This window comes from Ranitomeya variabilis, chromosome 5 (genome assembly GCF_051348905.1).
Source record: "Ranitomeya variabilis isolate aRanVar5 chromosome 5, aRanVar5.hap1, whole genome shotgun sequence".
NCBI lineage: Eukaryota > Metazoa > Chordata > Amphibia > Anura > Dendrobatidae > Ranitomeya > Ranitomeya variabilis.
Window position 1 is genome coordinate 3,152,571 of NC_135236.1, and position 20,101 is coordinate 3,172,671.

Below are 20,101 nucleotides of genomic sequence, written 5' to 3' on the forward strand. Positions count from 1 at the left end.
CGCTCTCAGTACACGCATGCTCCCCGCTCTGTACAGGCGCTCTCAGTACACGCACGCTCCCCGCTCTGTACAGGCGCTCTCAGTAAACGCACGCTCCCCGCTTTGTACAGCCGCTCTCAGTACACGCACGCTCCCCGCTCGGTACAGGCGCTCTCAGTACACGCACGCTCCCCGCTTTGTACAGGCGCTCTCAGTACACGCACGCTCCCCGCTCGGTACAGGCGCTCTCAGTACACGCACGCTCCCCGCTCTGTACAGCCGCCCTCAGTACACGCACGCTCCCCGCTTTGTACAGCCGCTCTCAGTACACGCACGCTCCCAGCTCTGTACAGGCGCTCTCAGTACACGCACGCTCCCCGCTCTGTACAGCCGCTCTCAGTACACGCACGCTCCCCGCTCTGTACAGCCGCTCTCAGTACACGCACGCTCCCCGCTCTGTACAGCCGCTCTCAGTACACGCACGCTCCCCGCTCTGTACAGCCGCCCTCAGTACACGCACGCTCCCCGCTCGGTACAGGCGCTCTCAGTACACGCACGCTCCCCGCTTTGTACAGGCGCTCTCAGTACACGCACGCTCCCCGCTCGGTACAGGCGCTCTCAGTACACGCACGCTCCCCGCTCGGTACAGCCGCTCTCAGTACACGCACGCTCCCCGCTCTGTACAGGCGCTCTCAGTACAGGCACGCTCCCCGCTCTGTACAGGCGCTCTCAGTACACGCACGCTCCCCGCTCTGTACAGCTGCCCTCAGTACACGCACGCTCCCCGCTCGGTACAGCCGCCCTCAGTACACGCACGCTCCGCGCTCTGTACAGGCGCTCTCAGTACACGCACGCTCCCCGCTTTGTACAGGCGCTCTCAGTACACGCACGCTCCCCGTTCTGTACAGCTGCCCTCAGTACACGCACGCTCCCCGCTTTGTACAGACACTCTCAGTACACGCACGCTCCCCGCTCGGTACAGGCGCTCTCAGTACACGCACGCTCCCCGCTCTGTACAGGCGCTCTCAGTACACGCACGCTCCCCGCTCTGTACAGCCGCTCTCAGTACACGCACGCTCCCCGCTCTGTACAGACGCTCTCAGTACACGCACGCTCCCCGCTCTGTACAGCCGCTCTCAGTACACGCACGCTCCCCGCTCTGTACAGCCGCTCTCAGTACACGCACGCTCCCCGCTCTGTACAGGCGCTCTCAGTACACGCACGCTCCCCGCACAGTAGTGCCAGTTTCTCAGCACTATAGCACAAGGCGCATGCGCCACAAGCAGACGGAGCCGAATGCCAATGATAAGCCTACTGTCACGTGACTGGACGCCATCCAATGGCACTACAGCTCTGTTACTAGTTCCCAGAATGCTTTTCTTCCACACATGCGCTATTAACAACTTAGTCACATGTTGTTACATTGACGTATTTGTGCGCAATGTCTGCTGGGAGTTTTGCAGCTGGAATCGCTGTGCACGCCGGGTTTTGTAGTTTCTTGCCCTTAGTTCAGGCGGTCCTTATTGCTCTTCATGACTACAAGTTCCAGCAGTGACTGCGCGGCCAGCGGACTACTGTTCCCAGAGAGCATTGCGGGAAGCGAGCGGGCGACCAGGAGCGGCGGGAGGGGGTGACGGCGAGCTGTGTTGTTCTGCCTCAGGGGCCCGGCCGCGGAGGTTTGGCCCCATTTGGGGCCCTCACAGGCCAGTATGTTGGAGACTACGATGGGGGAAGCCAACAATGAAGGTAAATGGGGCTGAGGAGCGGCCTGTGTGTGTATATGGAGGCTGAGGAGCGGCCTGTGTGTGTATATGGAGGCTGAGGAGCGGCCTGTGTGTATATATGGAGGCTGAGGAGCGGCCTGTGTGTATATATGGAGGCTGAGGAGCGGCCTGTGTGTATATATGGAGGCTGAGGAGCGGCCTGTGTGTATATATGGAGGCTGAGGAGCGGCCTGTGTGTATATATGGAGGCTGAGGAGAGGCCTGTGTGTGTATATATGGAGGCTGAGGAGCGGCCTGTGTATATATGGAGGCTGAGGAGCGGCCTGTGTGTGTATATATGGAGGCTGAGGAGAGGCCTGTGTGTATATATGGAGGCTGAGGAGCGGCCTGTGTGTATATATGGAGGCTGAGGAGCGGCCTGTGTGTATATATGGAGGCTGAGGAGCGTCCTGTGTGTGTATATATGGAGGCTGAGGAGCGGCCTGTGTGTATATATGGAGGCTGAGGAGCGGCCTGTGTGTATATATGGAGGCTGAGGAGCGGCCTGTGTGTATATATGGAGGCTGAGGAGCGGCCTGTGTGTATATATGGAGGCTGAGGAGCGGCCTGTGTGTGTATATATGGAGGCTGAGGAGAGGCCTGTGTGTATATGGAGGCTGAGGAGCGGCCTGTGTGTATATATATGGAGGCTGAGGAGCGGCCTGTGTGTGTATATGGAGGCTGAGGAGAGGCCTGTGTGTATATATGGAGGCTGAGGAGAGGCCTGTGTGTATATATGGAGGCTGAGGAGAGGCCTGTGTGTGTATATATGGAGGCTGAGGAGAGGCCTGTGTGTATATGGAGGCTGAGGAGCGGCCTGTGTGTGTATATATGGAGGCTGAGGAGAGGCCTGTGTGTGTATATATGGAGGCTGAGGAGCGGCCTGTGTGTGTATATATGGAGGCTGAGGAGCGGCCTGTGTGTGTATATGGAGGCTGAGGAGCGGCCTGTGTGTATATATGGAGGCTGAGGAGCGGCCTGTGTGTATATATGGAGGCTGAGGAGAGGCCTGTGTGTATATATGGAGGCTGAGGAGCGGCCTGTGTGTGTATATGGAGGCTGAGGAGAGGCCTATGTGTGTATATATGGAGGCTGAGGAGAGGCCTGTGTGTATATATGGAGGCTGAGGAGAGGCCTGTGTGTGTATATATGGAGGCTGAGGAGAGGCCTGTGTGTATATGGAGGCTGAGGAGCGGCCTGTGTGTATATGGAGGCTGAGGAGCGGCCTGTGTGTATATATGGAGGCTGAGGAGAGGCCTGTGTGTATATATGGAGGCTGAGGAGAGGCCTGTGTGTGTATATATGGAGGCTGAGGAGAGGCCTGTGTGTATATATGGAGGCTGAGGAGAGGCCTGTGTGTATATGGAGGCTGAGGAGAGGCCTGTGTGTGTATATATGGAGGCTGAGGAGAGGCCTGTGTGTATATATGGAGGCTGAGGAGAGGCCTGTGTGTATATATGGAGGCTGAGGAGCGGCCTGTGTGTGTATATATGGAGGCTGAGGAGAGGCCTGTGTATATATGGAGGCTGAGGAGCGGCCTGTGTGTATATATGGAGGCTGAGGAGCGGCCTGTGTGTGTATATGGAGGCTGAGGAGCGGCCTGTGTGTATATATGGAGGCTGAGGAGCGGCCTGTGTGTATATATGGAGGCTGAGGAGAGGCCTGTGTGTATATATGGAGGCTGAGGAGCGGCCTGTGTGTATATGGAGGCTGAGGAGAGGCCTATGTGTGTATATATGGAGGCTGAGGAGAGGCCTGTGTGTATATATGGAGGCTGAGGAGAGGCCTGTGTGTGTATATATGGAGGCTGAGGAGAGGCCTGTGTGTATATATGGAGGCTGAGGAGAGGCCTGTGTGTGTATATATGGAGGCTGAGGAGAGGCCTGTGTGTGTATATATGGAGGCTGAGGAGAGGCCTGTGTGTGTATATGGAGGCTGAGGAGCGGCCTGTGTGTATATATGGAGGCTGAGGAGAGGCCTGTGTGTGTATATATGGAGGCTGAGGAGAGGCCTGTGTGTATATATGGAGGCTGAGGAGAGGCCTGTGTGTATATATGGAGGCTGAGGAGCGGCCTGTGTGTGTATATATGGAGGCTGAGGAGAGGCCTGTGTATATATGGAGGCTGAGGAGCGGCCTGTGTGTGTATATGGAGGCTGAGGAGAGGCCTGTGTGTGTATATATGGAGGCTGAGGAGAGGCCTGTGTGTGTATATGGAGGCTGAGGAGCGGCCTGTGTGTATATATGGAGGCTGAGGAGAGGCCTGTGTGTGTATATATGGAGGCTGAGGAGAGGCCTGTGTGTATATATGGAGGCTGAGGAGAGGCCTGTGTGTGTATATATGGAGGCTGAGGAGAGGCCTGTGTGTATATATGGAGGCTGAGGAGCGGCCTGTGTGTATATATGGAGGCTGAGGAGAGGCCTGTGTGTGTATATATGGAGGCTGAGGAGAGGCCTGTGTGTGTATATGGAGGCTGAGGAGCGGCCTGTGTGTATATATGGAGGCTGAGGAGAGGCCTGTGTGTGTATATATGGAGGCTGAGGAGAGGCCTGTGTGTATATATGGAGGCTGAGGAGAGGCCTGTGTGTGTATATATGGAGGCTGAGGAGAGGCCTGTGTGTATATATGGAGGCTGAGGAGCGGCCTGTGTGTATATATGGAGGCTGAGGAGAGGCCTGTGTGTGTATATATGGAGGCTGAGGAGAGGCCTGTGTGTATATATGGAGGCTGAGGAGAGGCCTGTGTGTATATATGGAGGCTGAGGAGCGGCCTGTGTGTATATATGGAGGCTGAGGAGCGGCCTGTGTGTATATATGGAGGCTGAGGAGCGGCCTGTGTGTATATATGGAGGCTGAGGAGCGGCCTGTGTGTATATATGGAGGCTGAGGAGCGGCCTGTGTGTATATATGGAGGCTGAGGAGCGGCCTGTGTGTATATATGGAGGCTGAGGAGAGGCCTGTGTGTGTATATATGGAGGCTGAGGAGAGGCCTGTGTGTATATATGGAGGCTGAGGAGAGGCCTGTGTGTGTATATATGGAGGCTGAGGAGAGGCCTGTGTGTATATATGGAGGCTGAGGAGCGGCCTGTGTGTATATATGGAGGCTGAGGAGCGGCCTGTGTGTATATATGGAGGCTGAGGAGAGGCCTGTGTGTGTATATATGGAGGCTGAGGAGAGGCCTGTGTGTATATATGGAGGCTGAGGAGAGGCCTGTGTGTATATATGGAGGCTGAGGAGAGGCCTGTGTATATATGGAGGCTGAGGAGCGGCCTGTGTGTATATATGGAGGTTGAGGAGCGGCCTGTGTGTGTATATGGAGGCTGAGGAGCGGCCTGTGTGTATATATGGAGGCTGAGGAGCGGCCTGTGTGTATATATGGAGGCTGAGGAGAGGCCTGTGTGTATATATGGAGGCTGAGGAGCGGCCTGTGTGTGTATATGGAGGCTGAGGAGAGGCCTATGTGTGTATATATGGAGGCTGAGGAGAGGCCTGTGTGTACAGTTAGGTCCATATATATTTGGACAGAGACAACATTTTTCTCATTTTGGTTATAGACATTACCACAATTTAATTTTAAACAAAACAATTCAGATGCAGTTGAAGTTCAGACTTTTAGCTTTCATTTGAGGGTATCCATATTAAAATTGGATGAAGAGTTTAGGAGTTTCAGCTCCTTAACCTGTGCCAACCTGTTTTTTAAAGGGACCAAAAGTAATTGGACAATTGACTCCAAGGCTATTTCATGGACAGGTGTGGGCAATCCCTTCATTATGTCATTCTCAACTAAGCAGATAAAAGGCCTGGAGATGATTTGAGGTGTGGTGCTTGCATTTGGAAGGTTTTCCTATGAAGTAAACATGCGGTCAAAAGTGCTCTCCATGAAGGTGAAACAAGCCATTCTTAAGCTGTGAAAACAGAGAAAAAACCCATCCGAGAAATTGCTACAATATTAGGAGTGGCAAAATGTACAGTTTGGTGCATCCTGAGAAGGAAAGAAAGCACTGGTGATCTCATCAATGCAAAAAGACCTGGGCGCCCACGGAAGACAACAGTGGTGGGTGATCGCAGAATAATCTCCATGGTGAAGAGAAACCCCTTCACAACAGCCAACCAAGTGACCAACACTCTCCCGGAGGTCGGCGTATCAATATCCAAATCTATCATAAAGAGAAGACTGCATGAAAGTAAATACAGAGGGTTCACTGCACGGTGCAAGCCACTCATAATTGTCAAGAATAAAAAGGCTAAAAACATCTAAAAAAGCCAGCACAGTTCTGGAAGAACATTCTTTGGACAGATGAAACCATGATCAACCTCTACCAGAATGATGGAAAGAGAAAAGTATGGCGAAGGCTTGGTACAGCTCATGATCCAAAGCATACCACATCATCTGTAAAACATGGCGGAGGCAGAGTGATGGCTTGGGCATGCATGGCTGCCAGTGGCACTGGGTCACTAGTGTTTATGGATGATGTGACACAGGAATGAATTCTGAGGTCTTCAGAGCCGCCATACTGTGTGCTCAGATCCAGCCAAATGCAGCCAAACTGATTGGTCGTCGTTTCATACTACAGATGGACAATGACCCAAAACATAAAGCCAAAGCAACCCAGGAGTCTATTAAAGCAAAGAAGTGGAATATTCCGGAATGGCCAAGTCAGTCACCTGATCTCAACCCAATTGAGCAGCATTTCACTTGTTAAAGACTAAACTTCAGACAGAAAGGCCACAAACAAACAGCAACTGAAAACCACCGCAGTGAAGGCCTGGGGAGCATCAAAAAGGAGGAAACAGCGTCTGGTGATGTCCATGAGTTCAAGACTTCAGGCAGTCATTGCCAACAAAGGGTTTTCAACCAAGTACTAGAAATGAACATTTTATTTAAAATTATTGAATCTGTCCAATTACTTTTGGTCCCTTTAAAAACAGGGTGGCACATGTTAAGGAGCTGAAACTCCTAAACCCTTCATCCAATTTTAATGTGGATACCCTCAAATGAAAGCTGAAAGTCTGAACTTCAACTGCATCTGAAATGTTTTGTTTAAAATTCATTGTGGTAATGTCTATAACCAAAAATGAGAAAAATGTTGTCTCTGTCCAAATATATATGGACCTAACTGTATATATGGAGGCTGAGGAGAGGCCTGTGTGTGTATATATGGAGGCTGAGGAGAGGCCTGTGTGTATATATGGAGGCTGAGGAGCGGCCTGTGTGTATATATGGAGGCTGAGGAGAGGCCTGTGTGTGTATATATGGAGGCTGAGGAGAGGCCTGTGTGTATATATGGAGGCTGAGGAGCGGCCTGTGTGTATATATGGAGGCTGAGGAGCGGCCTGTGTGTATATATGGAGGCTGAGGAGCGGCCTGTGTGTATATATGGAGGCTGAGGAGAGGCCTGTGTGTATATATGGAGGCTGAGGAGAGGCCTGTGTGTATATATGGAGGCTGAGGAGCGGCCTGTGTGTATATATGGAGGCTGAGGAGAGGCCTGTGTGTATATATGGAGGCTGAGGAGAGGCCTGTGTGTATATATGGAGGCTGAGGAGCGGCCTGTGTGTGTATATATGGAGGCTGAGGAGCGGCCTGTGTGTGTATATGGAGGCTGAGGAGCGGCCTGTGTGTATATATGGAGGCTGAGGAGCGGCCTGTGTGTATATATGGAGGCTGAGGAGCGGCCTGTGTGTATATATGGAGGCTGAGGAGCGGCCTGTGTGTGTGTGTGTATATATGGAGGCTGAGGAGCGGCCTGTGTGTATATATGGAGGCTGAGGAGCGGCCTGTGTGTATATATGGAGGCTGAGGAGCGGCCTGTGTGTATATATGGAGGCTGAGGAGCGGCCTGTGTGTATATATGGAGGCTGAGGAGCGGCCTGTGTGTATATATGGAGGCTGAGGAGCGGCCTGTGTGTATATATGGAGGCTGAGGAGCGGCCTGTGTGTGTATATATGGAGGCTGAGGAGCGGCCTGTGTGTATATATATGGAGGCTGAGGGGCGGCCTGTGTATATATGGAGGCTGAGGAGAGGCCGGTGTGTATATATGGAGGCTGAGGAGAGGCCTGTGTGTATATATGGAGGCTGAGGAGCGGCCTGTGTGTATATATATGGAGGCTGAGGAGAGGCCTGTGTGTATATATATATATATAGAGGCTGAGGAGAGTCCTGTGTGTGTATATGGAGGCTGAGGAGCGGCCTGTGTGTGTGTGTATGGAGGCTGAGGAGCGGCCTGTGTGTGTATATGGAGGCTGAGGAGCGGCCTGTGTGTATATATGGAGGCTGAGGAGCGGCCTGTGTGTATATATGGAGGCTGAGGAGCGGCCTGTGTGTATATATGGAGGCTGAGGAGCGGCCTGTGTGTATATATGGAGGCTGAGGAGCGGCCTGTGTGTATATATGGAGGCTGAGGAGCGGCCTGTGTGTGTATATATGGAGGCTGAGGAGAGGCCTGTGTGTATATATGGAGGCTGAGGAGCAGCCTGTGTATGTATATATGGAGGCTGAGGAGAGGCCTGTGTGTATATATGGAGGCTGAGGAGCGGCCTGTGTGTATATATGGAGGCTGAGGAGCGGCCTGTGTGTGTATATATGGAGGCTGAGGAGCGGCCTGTGTGTGTATATATGGAGGCTGAGGAGCGGCCTGTGTGTGTATATATGGAGGCTGAGGAGCGGCCTGTGTGTGTATATATGGAGGCTGAGGGGCGGCCTGTGTATATATGGAGGCTGAGGGGCGGCCTGTGTGTATATATGGAGGCTGAGGAGCGGCCTGTGTGTGTATATATGGAGGCTGAGGAGCGGCCTGTGTGTGTATATATGGAGGCTGAGGAGAGGCCTGTGTGTATATGTGGAGGCTGAGGAGCGGCCTGTGTGTATATATGGAGGCTGAGGAGCGGCCTGTGTGTATATATGGAGGCTGAGGAGAGGCCTGTGTGTATATATGGAGGCTGAGGAGCGGCCTGTGTGTGTATATGGAGGCTGAGGAGCGGCCTGTGTGTATATATGGAGGCTGAGGAGCGGCCTGTGTGTGTATATGGAGGCTGAGGAGCGGCCTGTGTGTGTATATGGAGGCTGAGGAGCGGCCTGTGTGTATATATGGAGGCTGAGGAGCGGCCTGTGTGTATATATGGAGGCTGAGGAGCGGCCTGTGTGTATATATGGAGGCTGAGGAGCGGCCTGTGTGTATATATGGAGGCTGAGGAGCGACCTGTGTGTATATATGGAGGCTGAGGAGCGACCTGTGTGTATTGTTATGATCTGGTGGCCTAGGAGCAGCATGAGACGTACTCTGGAGAAGGTGGTACCTGTACTGACCGCAGACCCTGAACTTAACACCGCAACTAGAAGTAGCCGTGGAATGTACCTAGCGCTCCCTGGACATCTCGACACAGCCGGAGGACTAATTACCCCTAGAGATAGAAAAGGGAAAACTATCTTGCCTCAGAGAAAATCCCCAAAGGATAGACAGCCCCCCACAAATATTGACTGTGAGAGGAGAGGGAAAAAACTTACACAGACTGAAATCAGAATTTAGCAAAGGAGGCCACTTCTAGCTAAATAGAAAGGATAGGACAGAGTACTATGCGGTCAGTATTAAAACACTAGAAAATATCCACCACAGAAAATACAAAATCTCCACATCTAACTAAACATATGGAGGGTATATCTGCATCTCCAGAGATACCAGCTTGGCAAAACAAATCCTTATACAGACCAAGCTGGACAAGACAAAAACATGGAAAAGAACTGAACAATAAGGCCACAGCATGTGGACAGCAAAAAATCAAGGCCAGAACTTATCTTTGTTGAAATGATCAGCAAAGCAGGAGAGACCAGGCAGGGAAGTGAATCCTCCAGGAACAGTGGACAACTGGCACTGACTAAAGGGTCAAGCAAGACTAAATAGCCCAGTCCGAATTGCAAAAAGTGGACACACCTGATGAATGCTGCGATCCAGAGACAGCAGCGCTACCACTTATAACCACCAGAGGGAGCCCAAGAGCAGAATTCACAACAGTGTATATATGGGGGCTGAGGAGAGGCCTGTGTGTATATATGGGGGCTGAGGAGCAGCCTGTGTATGTATATATGGAGGCAGAGGAGCGGCCTGTGTGTGTATATGGAGGCTGAGGAGAGGCCTGTGTGTATATATGGAGGCTGAGGAGAGGCCTGTGTGTGTATATGGAGGCTGAGGAGCGGCCTGTGTGTGTATATGGAGGCTGAGGAGCGGCCTGTGTGTGTATATGGAGGCTGAGGAGAGGCCTGTGTGTATATATGGAGGCTGAGGAGCTGCCTGTGTGTATATATGGAGGCTGAGGAGCTGCCTGTGTGTATATATGGAGGCTGAGGAGCGGCCTGTGTGTATATATGGAGGCTGAGGAGCGGCCTGTGTGTGTGTATATGGAGGCTGAGGAGCGGCCTGTGTGTGTGTATATGGAGGCTGAGGAGCTGCCTGTGTATGTATATATGGAGGCTGAGGAGGGAACAATGTATATAGACATCTGATGGTTGGAGTGTGGTATATCGGGGGGGGGGGGGGTGTTGGGTCTTCTGCACTGCTTGCTGGGAGAGCTGCCTTTTGGAGCCGTCTATGTGGCCTGTTGGGGCCCTCTGAGCGGCCTGTTGGAGGAGCGGCCTCTTGGCGGAGCGGCCTCTTGGCGGAGCTGCCTGTTGGGGTCCTCTTGGCGGAGATGCCTGTCGGCGTCCTCTGCGCGGCCTGTCGGGGTCCTCTGCGCGGCCTGTCGGGGTCCTCTGCGCGGCCTGTCGGGGTCCTCTGCGCGGCCTGTCGGGGTCCTCTGCGCGGCCTGTCGGAGGAGCGGCCTGCCGGGGTCCTCTGCGCGGCCTGCCGGGGGGTCCTCTGCGCGGCCTGCCGGGGGGTCCTCTGCGCGGCCTGCCGGGGTCCTCTGCGCGGCCTGCCGGGGTCCTCTGCGCGGCCTGCCGGAGGAGCGGCCTCTTGGCGGAGCGGCCTGTCGGGGTCCTCTGCGCGGCCTGTTGGAGGAGCGGCCTGTTGGGGTCCTCTGCGCGGCCTGTCGGGGTGTGGCGCTGTTTGTGGATGGTGATGTGCTGCACTGGGGGGCTTGCGCCGTATTTCGGGCCTCCTTGTATTTGGAAATGATTTTCTTACTCTTTTCTTCAGCAGAATCTGCCATGAGTGGGAAGTCTGTTGCTCAGGTAAATCCTTTGCCATGTTTGATATCTGCTGTCCTATGTGGATGCTGGGGGTCATACTTCCCTGGGTGGGGGTTGTTGGGACCCCCAGAGTGCGCAGGATTGTGACTCTGCTCCTTTCTCCAGCAGCCTCCTCAGAAACGTTCTCGGACCGTTGAAGATTTCAACCGTTTCTGCACTTTTGTCCTTTCATATGCGGGGTACAGGCCGACGCCAGCGAAAGAGGTGAGAGCTGGGGAAGGGGACGGGGGTCTGCAGTGGGGGATGGTGGGCTGTACGTGATGGTGGAGGAAGTGGGGAAGGAGTTGGAGGTGATGGTGGGGGAGTCTGATATGATGGAGGAGGGGGTGTTCAGTTGGAGGCAGGGTACGTCGGTTATTGCGAGGTGTGAAGGTAATGGAGGGTGCGTGGGGAGTAGAGATAATGGTCCGGAGGTGATTGGGGGGGATGTAGTCCTGGAAGTGATGGCAGGTAAGGTAGGCCTGTGGGTGATGGGATGGGGGAGGTAGGTAAGCCAGGAGGCAATGGCAGGTAGGTAGGTATGGAGGTGAGTATGGGGGAGGTAGGTAGGCCTGGAGGGGATGGCTGAGTGGGGTAGGTGGGCAGGCCGGCCTGGGGTGATGGCAAGGGAGATGGGCAGGCCTGGAGGGGACGTCGGGATGGGGGGTAGGTAGGTAAGCCTAGGCAATGGCTGAGTGGGGGATTTAGGTAGGCCTGGAGGCAACAGGAGCCGGAGGGGTATGTCAGTCTTGGAGTTGACAGCGGGGCAGGGGAGATAAGTGGGACGGAGGGGCTATGGTGGGGAATGGGGGATAGGCAGGCCTGGAGGCTATGGTGGGGCATCAGAAGTAGGCAGGGCTGGAGGCGATGGTGGGGCAGTGGAGGTGAGCAGGCCTAGAGGTGATGGCGGGCCAGGGGAGGCAGGCAGGCCTGGAGGTGATGGTGGGGCAAGGGAGGCGACAGCAGGCCTGGAGGCGATGGTGGGGCATCAGAAGTAGGCAGGGCTGGAGGCGATGGTGGGGCAGTGGAGGTGAGCAGGCCTAGAGGCGATGGCGGGCCAGGGGAGGCAGGCAGGCCTGGAGGTGATGGTGGGGCAAGGGAGGCGACGGCCGGCCTGGAGGTGATGGTGGGGCATCAGAAGTAGGCAGGGCTGGAGGCGATGGTGGGCTAGGGGAGGCAGGCAGGCCTGGAGGCGATGGTGGGCCAGGGGAGGCAGGCAGGCAGGCCTGGAGGCGATGGTGGGGCAGGGGAGGCAGGCAGGCCTGGAGGCGATGGTGGGGCAGGGGAGGCAGGCAGGCCTGGAGGCGATGGTGGGGCAGGGGAGGCAGGCAGGCCTGGAGGCGATGGTGGGGCAGGGGAGGCAGGCAGGCATGGAGGTGATGGTGGGGCAGAGGAGGTGAGCAGGCCTAGAGGCGATGGTGGGGCAGGGGAGGCAGGCAGGCCTGGAGGTGATGGTGGGGCAGAGTAGGTGAGCAGGCCTGGAGGCGATGGTGGGCCAGGGGAGGCAGGCAGGCCTGGAGGTAATGGTGGGGCAGAGGAGGTGAGCAGGCCTAGAGGCGATGGTGGGGCAGGGGAGGCAGGCAGGCCTGGAGGTGATGGTGGGGCAGAGGAGGTGAGCAGGCCTGGAGGCGATGGTGGGGCAGGGGAGGCAGGCAGGCCTGGAGGTGATGGTGGGGCAGAGGAGGTGAGCAGGCCTAGAGGCGATGGCGGGCCAGGGGAGGCAGGCAGGCCTGGAGGCGATGGTGGGGCAAGGGAGGCGACGGCAGGAATGGAGGTGGGCAGGCATGGAGGCGACGGCGGGCCAGGTGAGGTGGGCAGGCCTGGAGGCAATGGTGGGGCTGGGAAGGCAGGCAGGCCTGGAGGTGATGGTGGGGCAAGGGAGGCGGGCAGGCCTGGAGGCGATGACGGGCCAGAGGAGGCGGGCAGGCCTGGAGGCGACGGTGGGCTAGGGGGGGCGACAGCAGGCCTGGAGGTGATGGTGGGGCAAGGGACGCGACTGCAGGCGATGGCGGGCAGGCCTGACAGCGGGCCAGGGGAGGCGGGCAGGCCTGGAGGCGATGGTGGGGCTGGGGAGGCGGGCAGGCCTGGAGGCGATGACGTGCCAGAGGAGGCGGGCAGGCCTGGAGGCGATGGCGGGCCAGAGGAGGCAGGCAGGCCTGAAGGCGACGGTGGGCTAGGGGGGCGATGGCAGGCCTGGAGTCGATGGTGGGGCAAGGGACGCGACTGCAGGCGATGGCGGGCAGGCCAGGGGAGGCGGGCAGGCCTGGAGGCGTTGGCGGGCCTGGAGGCGATGGCGGGCCAGGGGAGGTGGGCAGGCCTGACAGCGGGCCAGGGGAGGCGGGCAGGCAGTCCTGGAAGTGTTGGCAGGCAGTCCTGGAGGCAGTGGTGCGGCTCATGTATGCTATTGTCCTCTGGTCCCCTTTAGGAGAAATCATGGAGTCCGCCACGTCCCACCACCCCACACAGGACGGAGGAGAGCGACGGCTGGGATTCCCCGGACCCTCCACACCTCCCTCTGACATCGGCGGGCTCAGGCCTCAGCACTATCCAGACTTTTGTCATGAAGGCTAAAGGGCAGAGCGGCAGCAGTAAGCGCCGGGGAGCGGAGCATTCCCGTGTGAAGAGAAGTTCTCGGCGGCGGAGGAGGCAGCGGTACCGCGGAGGGGCTGCGGGCAGGATGAGTGACACGGACACTGATGATGAGGATCTGGGGGAGCCACACATGGCCGCCTCGTCAGCCCCGCAGCCCCCTCCCAGTGCGGAGAGCAGTCGGGACGCCGCAGGCGGCAGCTCCAGTGATGCGGACACCCAAGTTATGGATGAAGACATCATGGTGGACTCAGGTGAGGAGGGTGGAGGGGGTGCTGCAGGCCTCGCTGGACGTGCTGCAGGGGTCCTCAGACTGATGCTTGTCTTGTTGCCGGCAGGTGACGATTCCTGGGATCTGGTGACGTGTTACTGTGAGAAGCCGTTTGCTGGGCGACCGATGATCGAGTGCAACATCTGCTGCACGTGGGTTCATCTGTCCTGCGCCAAAATCCGCAAAAGCAACGTGCCGGACATCTACTATTGCCAGAAGTGCCGGGAGGGCAGAGGCAGCAGCAAGGAGGAGCCCTGACCCCGCCTCCCGGACTCCTGGTCGTGTGACCCTCAGATGCCCTTGTAAATAGTGGACAGAATCTTTATTTTATTTTTTTGTCTCCTGTAAGAAATCCTGTTTGTATCCCAGAAATAAAAGTCCTTGTGTATAGCAGAGGTGGGTGCGGAGTCAGTGCTGAGCCATATGCGGGGGATGCAGCAACCTGCTACAAAGGCGGGTCCGGATCCCTGCACAGCCAAGGAGGTTGTCACCGGCTACAGAGTGGGGTCTGGATTCATTGCAGAGACGAGTGGGCGCTGCGGTGTCTGGAGTCACTGCAGAGGCGGGTGCGGAATCCGGGCCGAGCCACCTACAGAGGGTGCTGCAACCCGCCACAGGGGCTGCTGCAACCCGCCACGGGTGCGTCTGTAGATACTGCAGAGTTGAGGGGGGCATGGCAAGAGCGAGAGTTAGTGGTGAGCTACCAGCAGGGCATGCTGCTGCAGCGGCAGGTCCAGAGTCCGTGTTCAGCCACTTATGGAGGGTGCTGCAAGCAGCCAGGCAATGAAGAGACAAGGGGGCACCATGAGATTTGGAATCACAGCAGAGATGGGTGCAGAATCCGCGCTGAGCCCCCCACCGAGGGTGCTGCAATCCACTATAGGAGCGGGTCCAAAGTCACTGCAGAGGCGATGGTTCCCGCAAGGTCCGGAGTCAGTGTTTAGCCAAGGGAGGCAGCTCAAAGTCCGGAGTCAATGCCGATCTATGAGCAGGGGGTTCTGCAACCTGCTACAGAAGGGCAGATCCAGAGTCACTGCAGAGGCGGGTGCGGAATCCGGGCCGAGCCACCTACAGAGGGTGCTGCAACCCGCCACGGGTGCGTCTGTAGATACTGCAGAGTTGAGGGGGGCATGGCAAGAGCGAGAGTTAGTGCTGAGCTACCAGCAGGGCATGCTGCTGCAGCGGCAGGTCCAGAGTCCGTGTTGAGCCAAGGGAGGCAGCTCAAAAGTCCGGAGTCAATGCCGATCTATGAGCAGGGGGTGCTGCAACCCGCTACAGAGGGGCAGATCCAGAGTCACTGCAGAACTGAGGGAGGGGGTGCCATGAGATCGGGAGTCACTGCGGAGGCGCGCTGCAGAATAAAGGGGTGTGATAGTGGGGTACAGAAGAAGCAGGGGCTATGTAACATGTTGGGGGTATAATATATTGGTGTATGGTACAAACACTGGAGGTATATTACATTGGGTGTACAGTACACATACGTGGGCTGGTTTGTGGTTGTTCTCAACCTCTCAGGATTTTATGAAATTCTCATGTTATGCAATAACTTCTATCTGGATGGTAGCAGAAGTTCCAGATAGCCGCCATATTTATTGGGATTTCACCATTGCCCAGACTGGAATCATGACAAGGCTGCTGTCAGTTATCTGGCCATTATTGATTTGGGGCTTATAGGCAGGTGTCACATTAATGAAGAAATAAGCATATTCTTCCCCTATTCGCCCAGCAGCTGAAATTGTATGTTCCATCCCTATCTGATAAATACGAACGCTAATGGTCATGATTTTCTTTTGAAGACATTTTCTGGGCTGGCTATTGTAGCCTTTCCCGTGTCACTTGATTTCAAAATGCATTTCCTAGGAACAAATACCCTTCCACTTTGCTATTTATGTGTAAACACAGGTACCATATTGTTGGCCAGCTCTGAGTGCTTCTGTCTCATGTACCTGTCCAAAATATAACTCTGCCCATCCTCCTTCCTACTGCTGGGGTCTTGTGTCCTAACAGGAGCTCCTGCATGGTAAGATGTCCTGCTCCTTTATGCCCATTGTGCCAATCTGACTCTTGTAGATTCAGACTCAGCAGGGAGAAGGATGAGTGCCCCCTTCACTAGGGGCTTAGAGATTTCAGTATTTTCTATGTTGGGGGACAGTGCAGATACGGAGAATTATTATATTGGGGGTGCAAATGCAGGTATATTTAATACATATAATTTTATTGGGGTACGATAAATAATACGGAGGGATATTATATTGGGGTACAGTACAGATACAAGGTATATTGGGGTACAGTACACATACTGGGGTATATTGGAGGTGCGGTACAAATGCGGAAGAATATTATGTTGGGGCTACGATTCAGATACGGAAGTATATTCTATAGGGACCATACAGGTACTGGGGTATATTGGGGTACAGTTACAGGGCATATATGGGGGATGAGTACACATACAGGGTATAGTAAATACTGGAGATTTATATTGGGATACAGTACAGATACTGGGGTATATTATATGAGGACAGTACAGATACTGGGGTATATGAGGACAGTACAGATACTGGGGTATATTATATGAGGACAGTACAGATACTGGGGGTATATTAGGAGGACAGTACAGATACTGGGGTATATTATATGAGGACAGTACAGATACTGGAGTATATTATATGAGGACAGTACGGATACTGGGGGTATATTATATGAGGACAGTACAGATACTGGGGTATATTATATGAGGACAGTACAGATACTGGGGTATATTATATGAGAATAGTACAGATACTGGGGGTATATTATGAGGACAGTACAGATACTGGGGTATATTATATGAGGACAGTACAGATACTGGAGTATATTATATGAGGACAGTACGGATACTGGGGGTATATTATATGAGGACAGTACGGATACTGGGGGTATATTATATGAGGACAGTACAGATACTGGGGTATATTATATGAGGACAGTACAGATACTGGGGTATATTATATGAGGACAGTACAGATACTGGGGGTATATTATATGAGGACAGTACAGATACTGGGGTATATTATATGAGGACAGTACAGATACTGGGGTATATTATATGAGGACAGTACAGATACTGGGGTATATTATATGAGGACAGTACAGATACTGGGGTATATTATGAGGACAGTACAGATACTGGGGTATATTATATGAGGACAGTACAGATACTGGGGTATATTATATGAGGACAGTACAGATACTGGGGTATATTATATGAGGACAGTACAGATACTGGGGTATATGAGGACAGTACAGATACTGGGGGTATATTATATGAGGACAGTACAGATACTGGGGTATATGAGGACAGTACAGATACTGGGGGTATATTATATGAGGACAGTACAGATACTGGGGTATATTACATGAGGACAGTACAGATACTGGGGGTATATTATATGAGGACAGTACAGATACTGGGGTATATTATATGAGGACAGTACAGATAATGGGGTATATTATATGAGGACAGTACAGATACTGGGGTATATTATATGAGGACAGTACAGATACTGGGGTATATTATATGAGGACAGTACAGATACTGGGGTATATTATATGAGGACAGTACAGATACTGGGGGTATATTATATGAGGACAGTACAGATACTGGGGGTATATTATATGAGGACAGTACAGATACTGGGGTATATTATATGAGGACAGTACAGATACTGGAGTATATTATATGAGGACAGTACAGATACTGGGGGTATATTATATGAGGACAGTACAGATACTGGGGTATATTATATGAGGACAGTACAGATACTGGCGGTATATTATATGAGAATAGTACAGATACTGGGGTATATTATGAGGACAGTACAGATACTGGGGGTATATTATATGAGGACAGTACAGATACTGGGGTATATTATATGAGGACAGTACAGATACTGGGGTATATTATATGAGGACAGTACAGATACTGGGGTATATTATATGAGGACAGTACAGATACTGGGGTATATTATGAGGACAGTACAGATACTGGGGTATATTATATGAGGACAGTACTGATACTGGGGTATATTATATAAGGACAGTACAGATACTGGGGTATATTATATGAGGACAGTACAGATACTGGGGTATATTATATGAGGACAGTACAGATACTGGGGTATATTATATGAGGACAGTACAGATACTGGAGGTATATTATATAAGGACAGTACAGATACTGGGGTATATTATATGAGGACAGTACAGATACTGGGGTATATTATATGAGGACAGTACAGATACTGGGGTATATTATATGACGATAGTACAGATACTGGGGTATATTATATTAGGACAGTACAGATACTGGGGTATATTATATGAGGACAGTACAGATACTGGGGGTATATTATATGAGGACAGTACAGATACTGGGGGTATATTATATGAGGACAGTACAGATACTGGGGTATATTATATGAGGACAGTACAGATACTGGGGGTATTATGAGGACAGTACAGATACTGGGTATATTATATGAGGACAGTACAGATACTGGGGTATATTATATGAGGACAGTACAGATACTGGGGGTATATTATATGAGGACAGTACAGATACTGGGGTATATTATATGAGGACAGTACAGATACTGGGGTATATTATATGAGGACAGTACAGATACTGGGGGTATTATGAGGACAGTACAGATACTGGGTATATTATATGAGGACAGTACAGATACTGGGGGTATATTATATGAGGACAGTACAGATACTGGGGTATATTATATGAGGACAGTACAGATACTGGGGGTATATTATATGAGGACAGTACAGATACTGGGGTATATTATATGAGGACACTACAGATAATGGGGTATATTATATGAGGACAGTACAGATACTGGGGTATATTATATGAGGACAGTACAGATACTGGGGGTATATTATATGAGGACAGTACAGATATTATATGAGGACAGTGCAGATACTGGGGTATATTATATGAGGACAGTACAGATACTGGGGTATATTATATGAGGACAGTACAGATACTGGGGTATATTATATTAGGACAGTACAGATACTGGGGTATATTATATGAGGACAGTACAGATACTGGGGTGTATTATATGAGGACAGTACGGATACTGGGGGTATATTACATGAGGACAGTACAGATACTGGGGTATATTATATGAGGACAGTACAGATACTGGGTATATTATGAGGACAGTACAGATACTGGGTATATTATATGAGGACAGTACAGATACTGGGGTATATTATATGAGGACAGTACAGATACTGGGGTATATTATATGAGGACAGTACATATACTGGGGTATATTATGAGGACAGTACAGATACTGGGGGTATATTATATGAGGACAGTACAGATACTGGGGTATATTATATGAGGACAGTACGGATACTGGGGTATATTATATGAGGACACTACAGATAATGGGGTATATTATATGAGGACAGTACAGATACTGGGGTATATTATATGAGGACAGTACAGATACTGGGGGTATATTATATGAGGACAGTACAGATACTGGGGTATATTATATGAGGACAGTACAGATACTGGGGGTATATTATATGAGGACAGTACAGATATTATATGAGGACAGTGCAGATACTGGGGTATATTATATGAGGACAGTACAGATACTGGGGTATATTATATTAGGACAGTACAGATACTGGGGTATATTATATGAGGACAGTACAGATACTGGGGTGTATTATATGAGGACAGTACGGATACTGGGGGTATATTACATGAGGACAGTACAGATACTGGGGTATATTATATGAGGACAGTACAGATATTATATGAGGACAGTGCAGATACTGGGGTATATTATATGAGGACAGTACAGATATTATATGAGGACAGTACAGATACTGGGGTGTATTATATGAGGACAGTACGGATACTGGGGGTATATTACATGAGGACAGTACAGATACTGGGGGTATATTATATGAGGACAGTACAGATATTATATGAGGACAGTGCAGATACTGGGGTATATTATATGAGGACAGTACAGATACTGGGGTATATTATATGAGGACAGTACAGATACTGGGGGTATATTATATTAGGACAGTACAGATACTGGGGGTATATTATATGAGGACAGTACAGATACTGGGGTGTATTATATGAGGACAGTACAGATACTGGGGTATATTATATGAGGACAGTACAGATACTGGGGTGTATTATATGAGGACAGTACGGATACTGGGGGTATATTACATGAGGACAGTACAGATACTGGGGTATATTATATGAGGACAGTACAGATACTGGGTATATTATGAGGACAGTACAG

The 20,101-nt window shown here is 52.1% G+C and overlaps 1 protein-coding gene across 4 annotated transcripts; it reads left to right on the top strand.

Moving 5' to 3' along the window:
- Nucleotides 1–1,404: 1,404 nt before the first annotated feature.
- PHF23 (PHD finger protein 23) lies at nucleotides 1,405–14,156 on the top strand. Of its 4 annotated transcripts, none has more exons than XM_077261451.1 (5): nucleotides 1,405–1,725; nucleotides 10,875–10,906; nucleotides 11,030–11,128; nucleotides 13,329–13,746; nucleotides 13,831–14,156. In XM_077261451.1, exons 1-5 carry the CDS (start codon nucleotides 1,689–1,691, stop codon nucleotides 14,019–14,021), a joined length of 777 nt encoding a protein of 258 aa, XP_077117566.1. In that variant the 5' UTR covers nucleotides 1,405–1,688; the 3' UTR covers nucleotides 14,022–14,156. The 4 variants fall into 4 exon arrangements, with proteins under 4 accessions (XP_077117566.1, XP_077117562.1, XP_077117564.1 ...); XM_077261447.1 differs by having other exon boundaries at nucleotides 1,550–1,725; nucleotides 10,872–10,906; XM_077261449.1 differs by having other exon boundaries at nucleotides 1,550–1,725; nucleotides 10,872–10,906; nucleotides 11,033–11,128.
- Nucleotides 14,157–20,101: the final 5,945 nt, after the last annotated feature.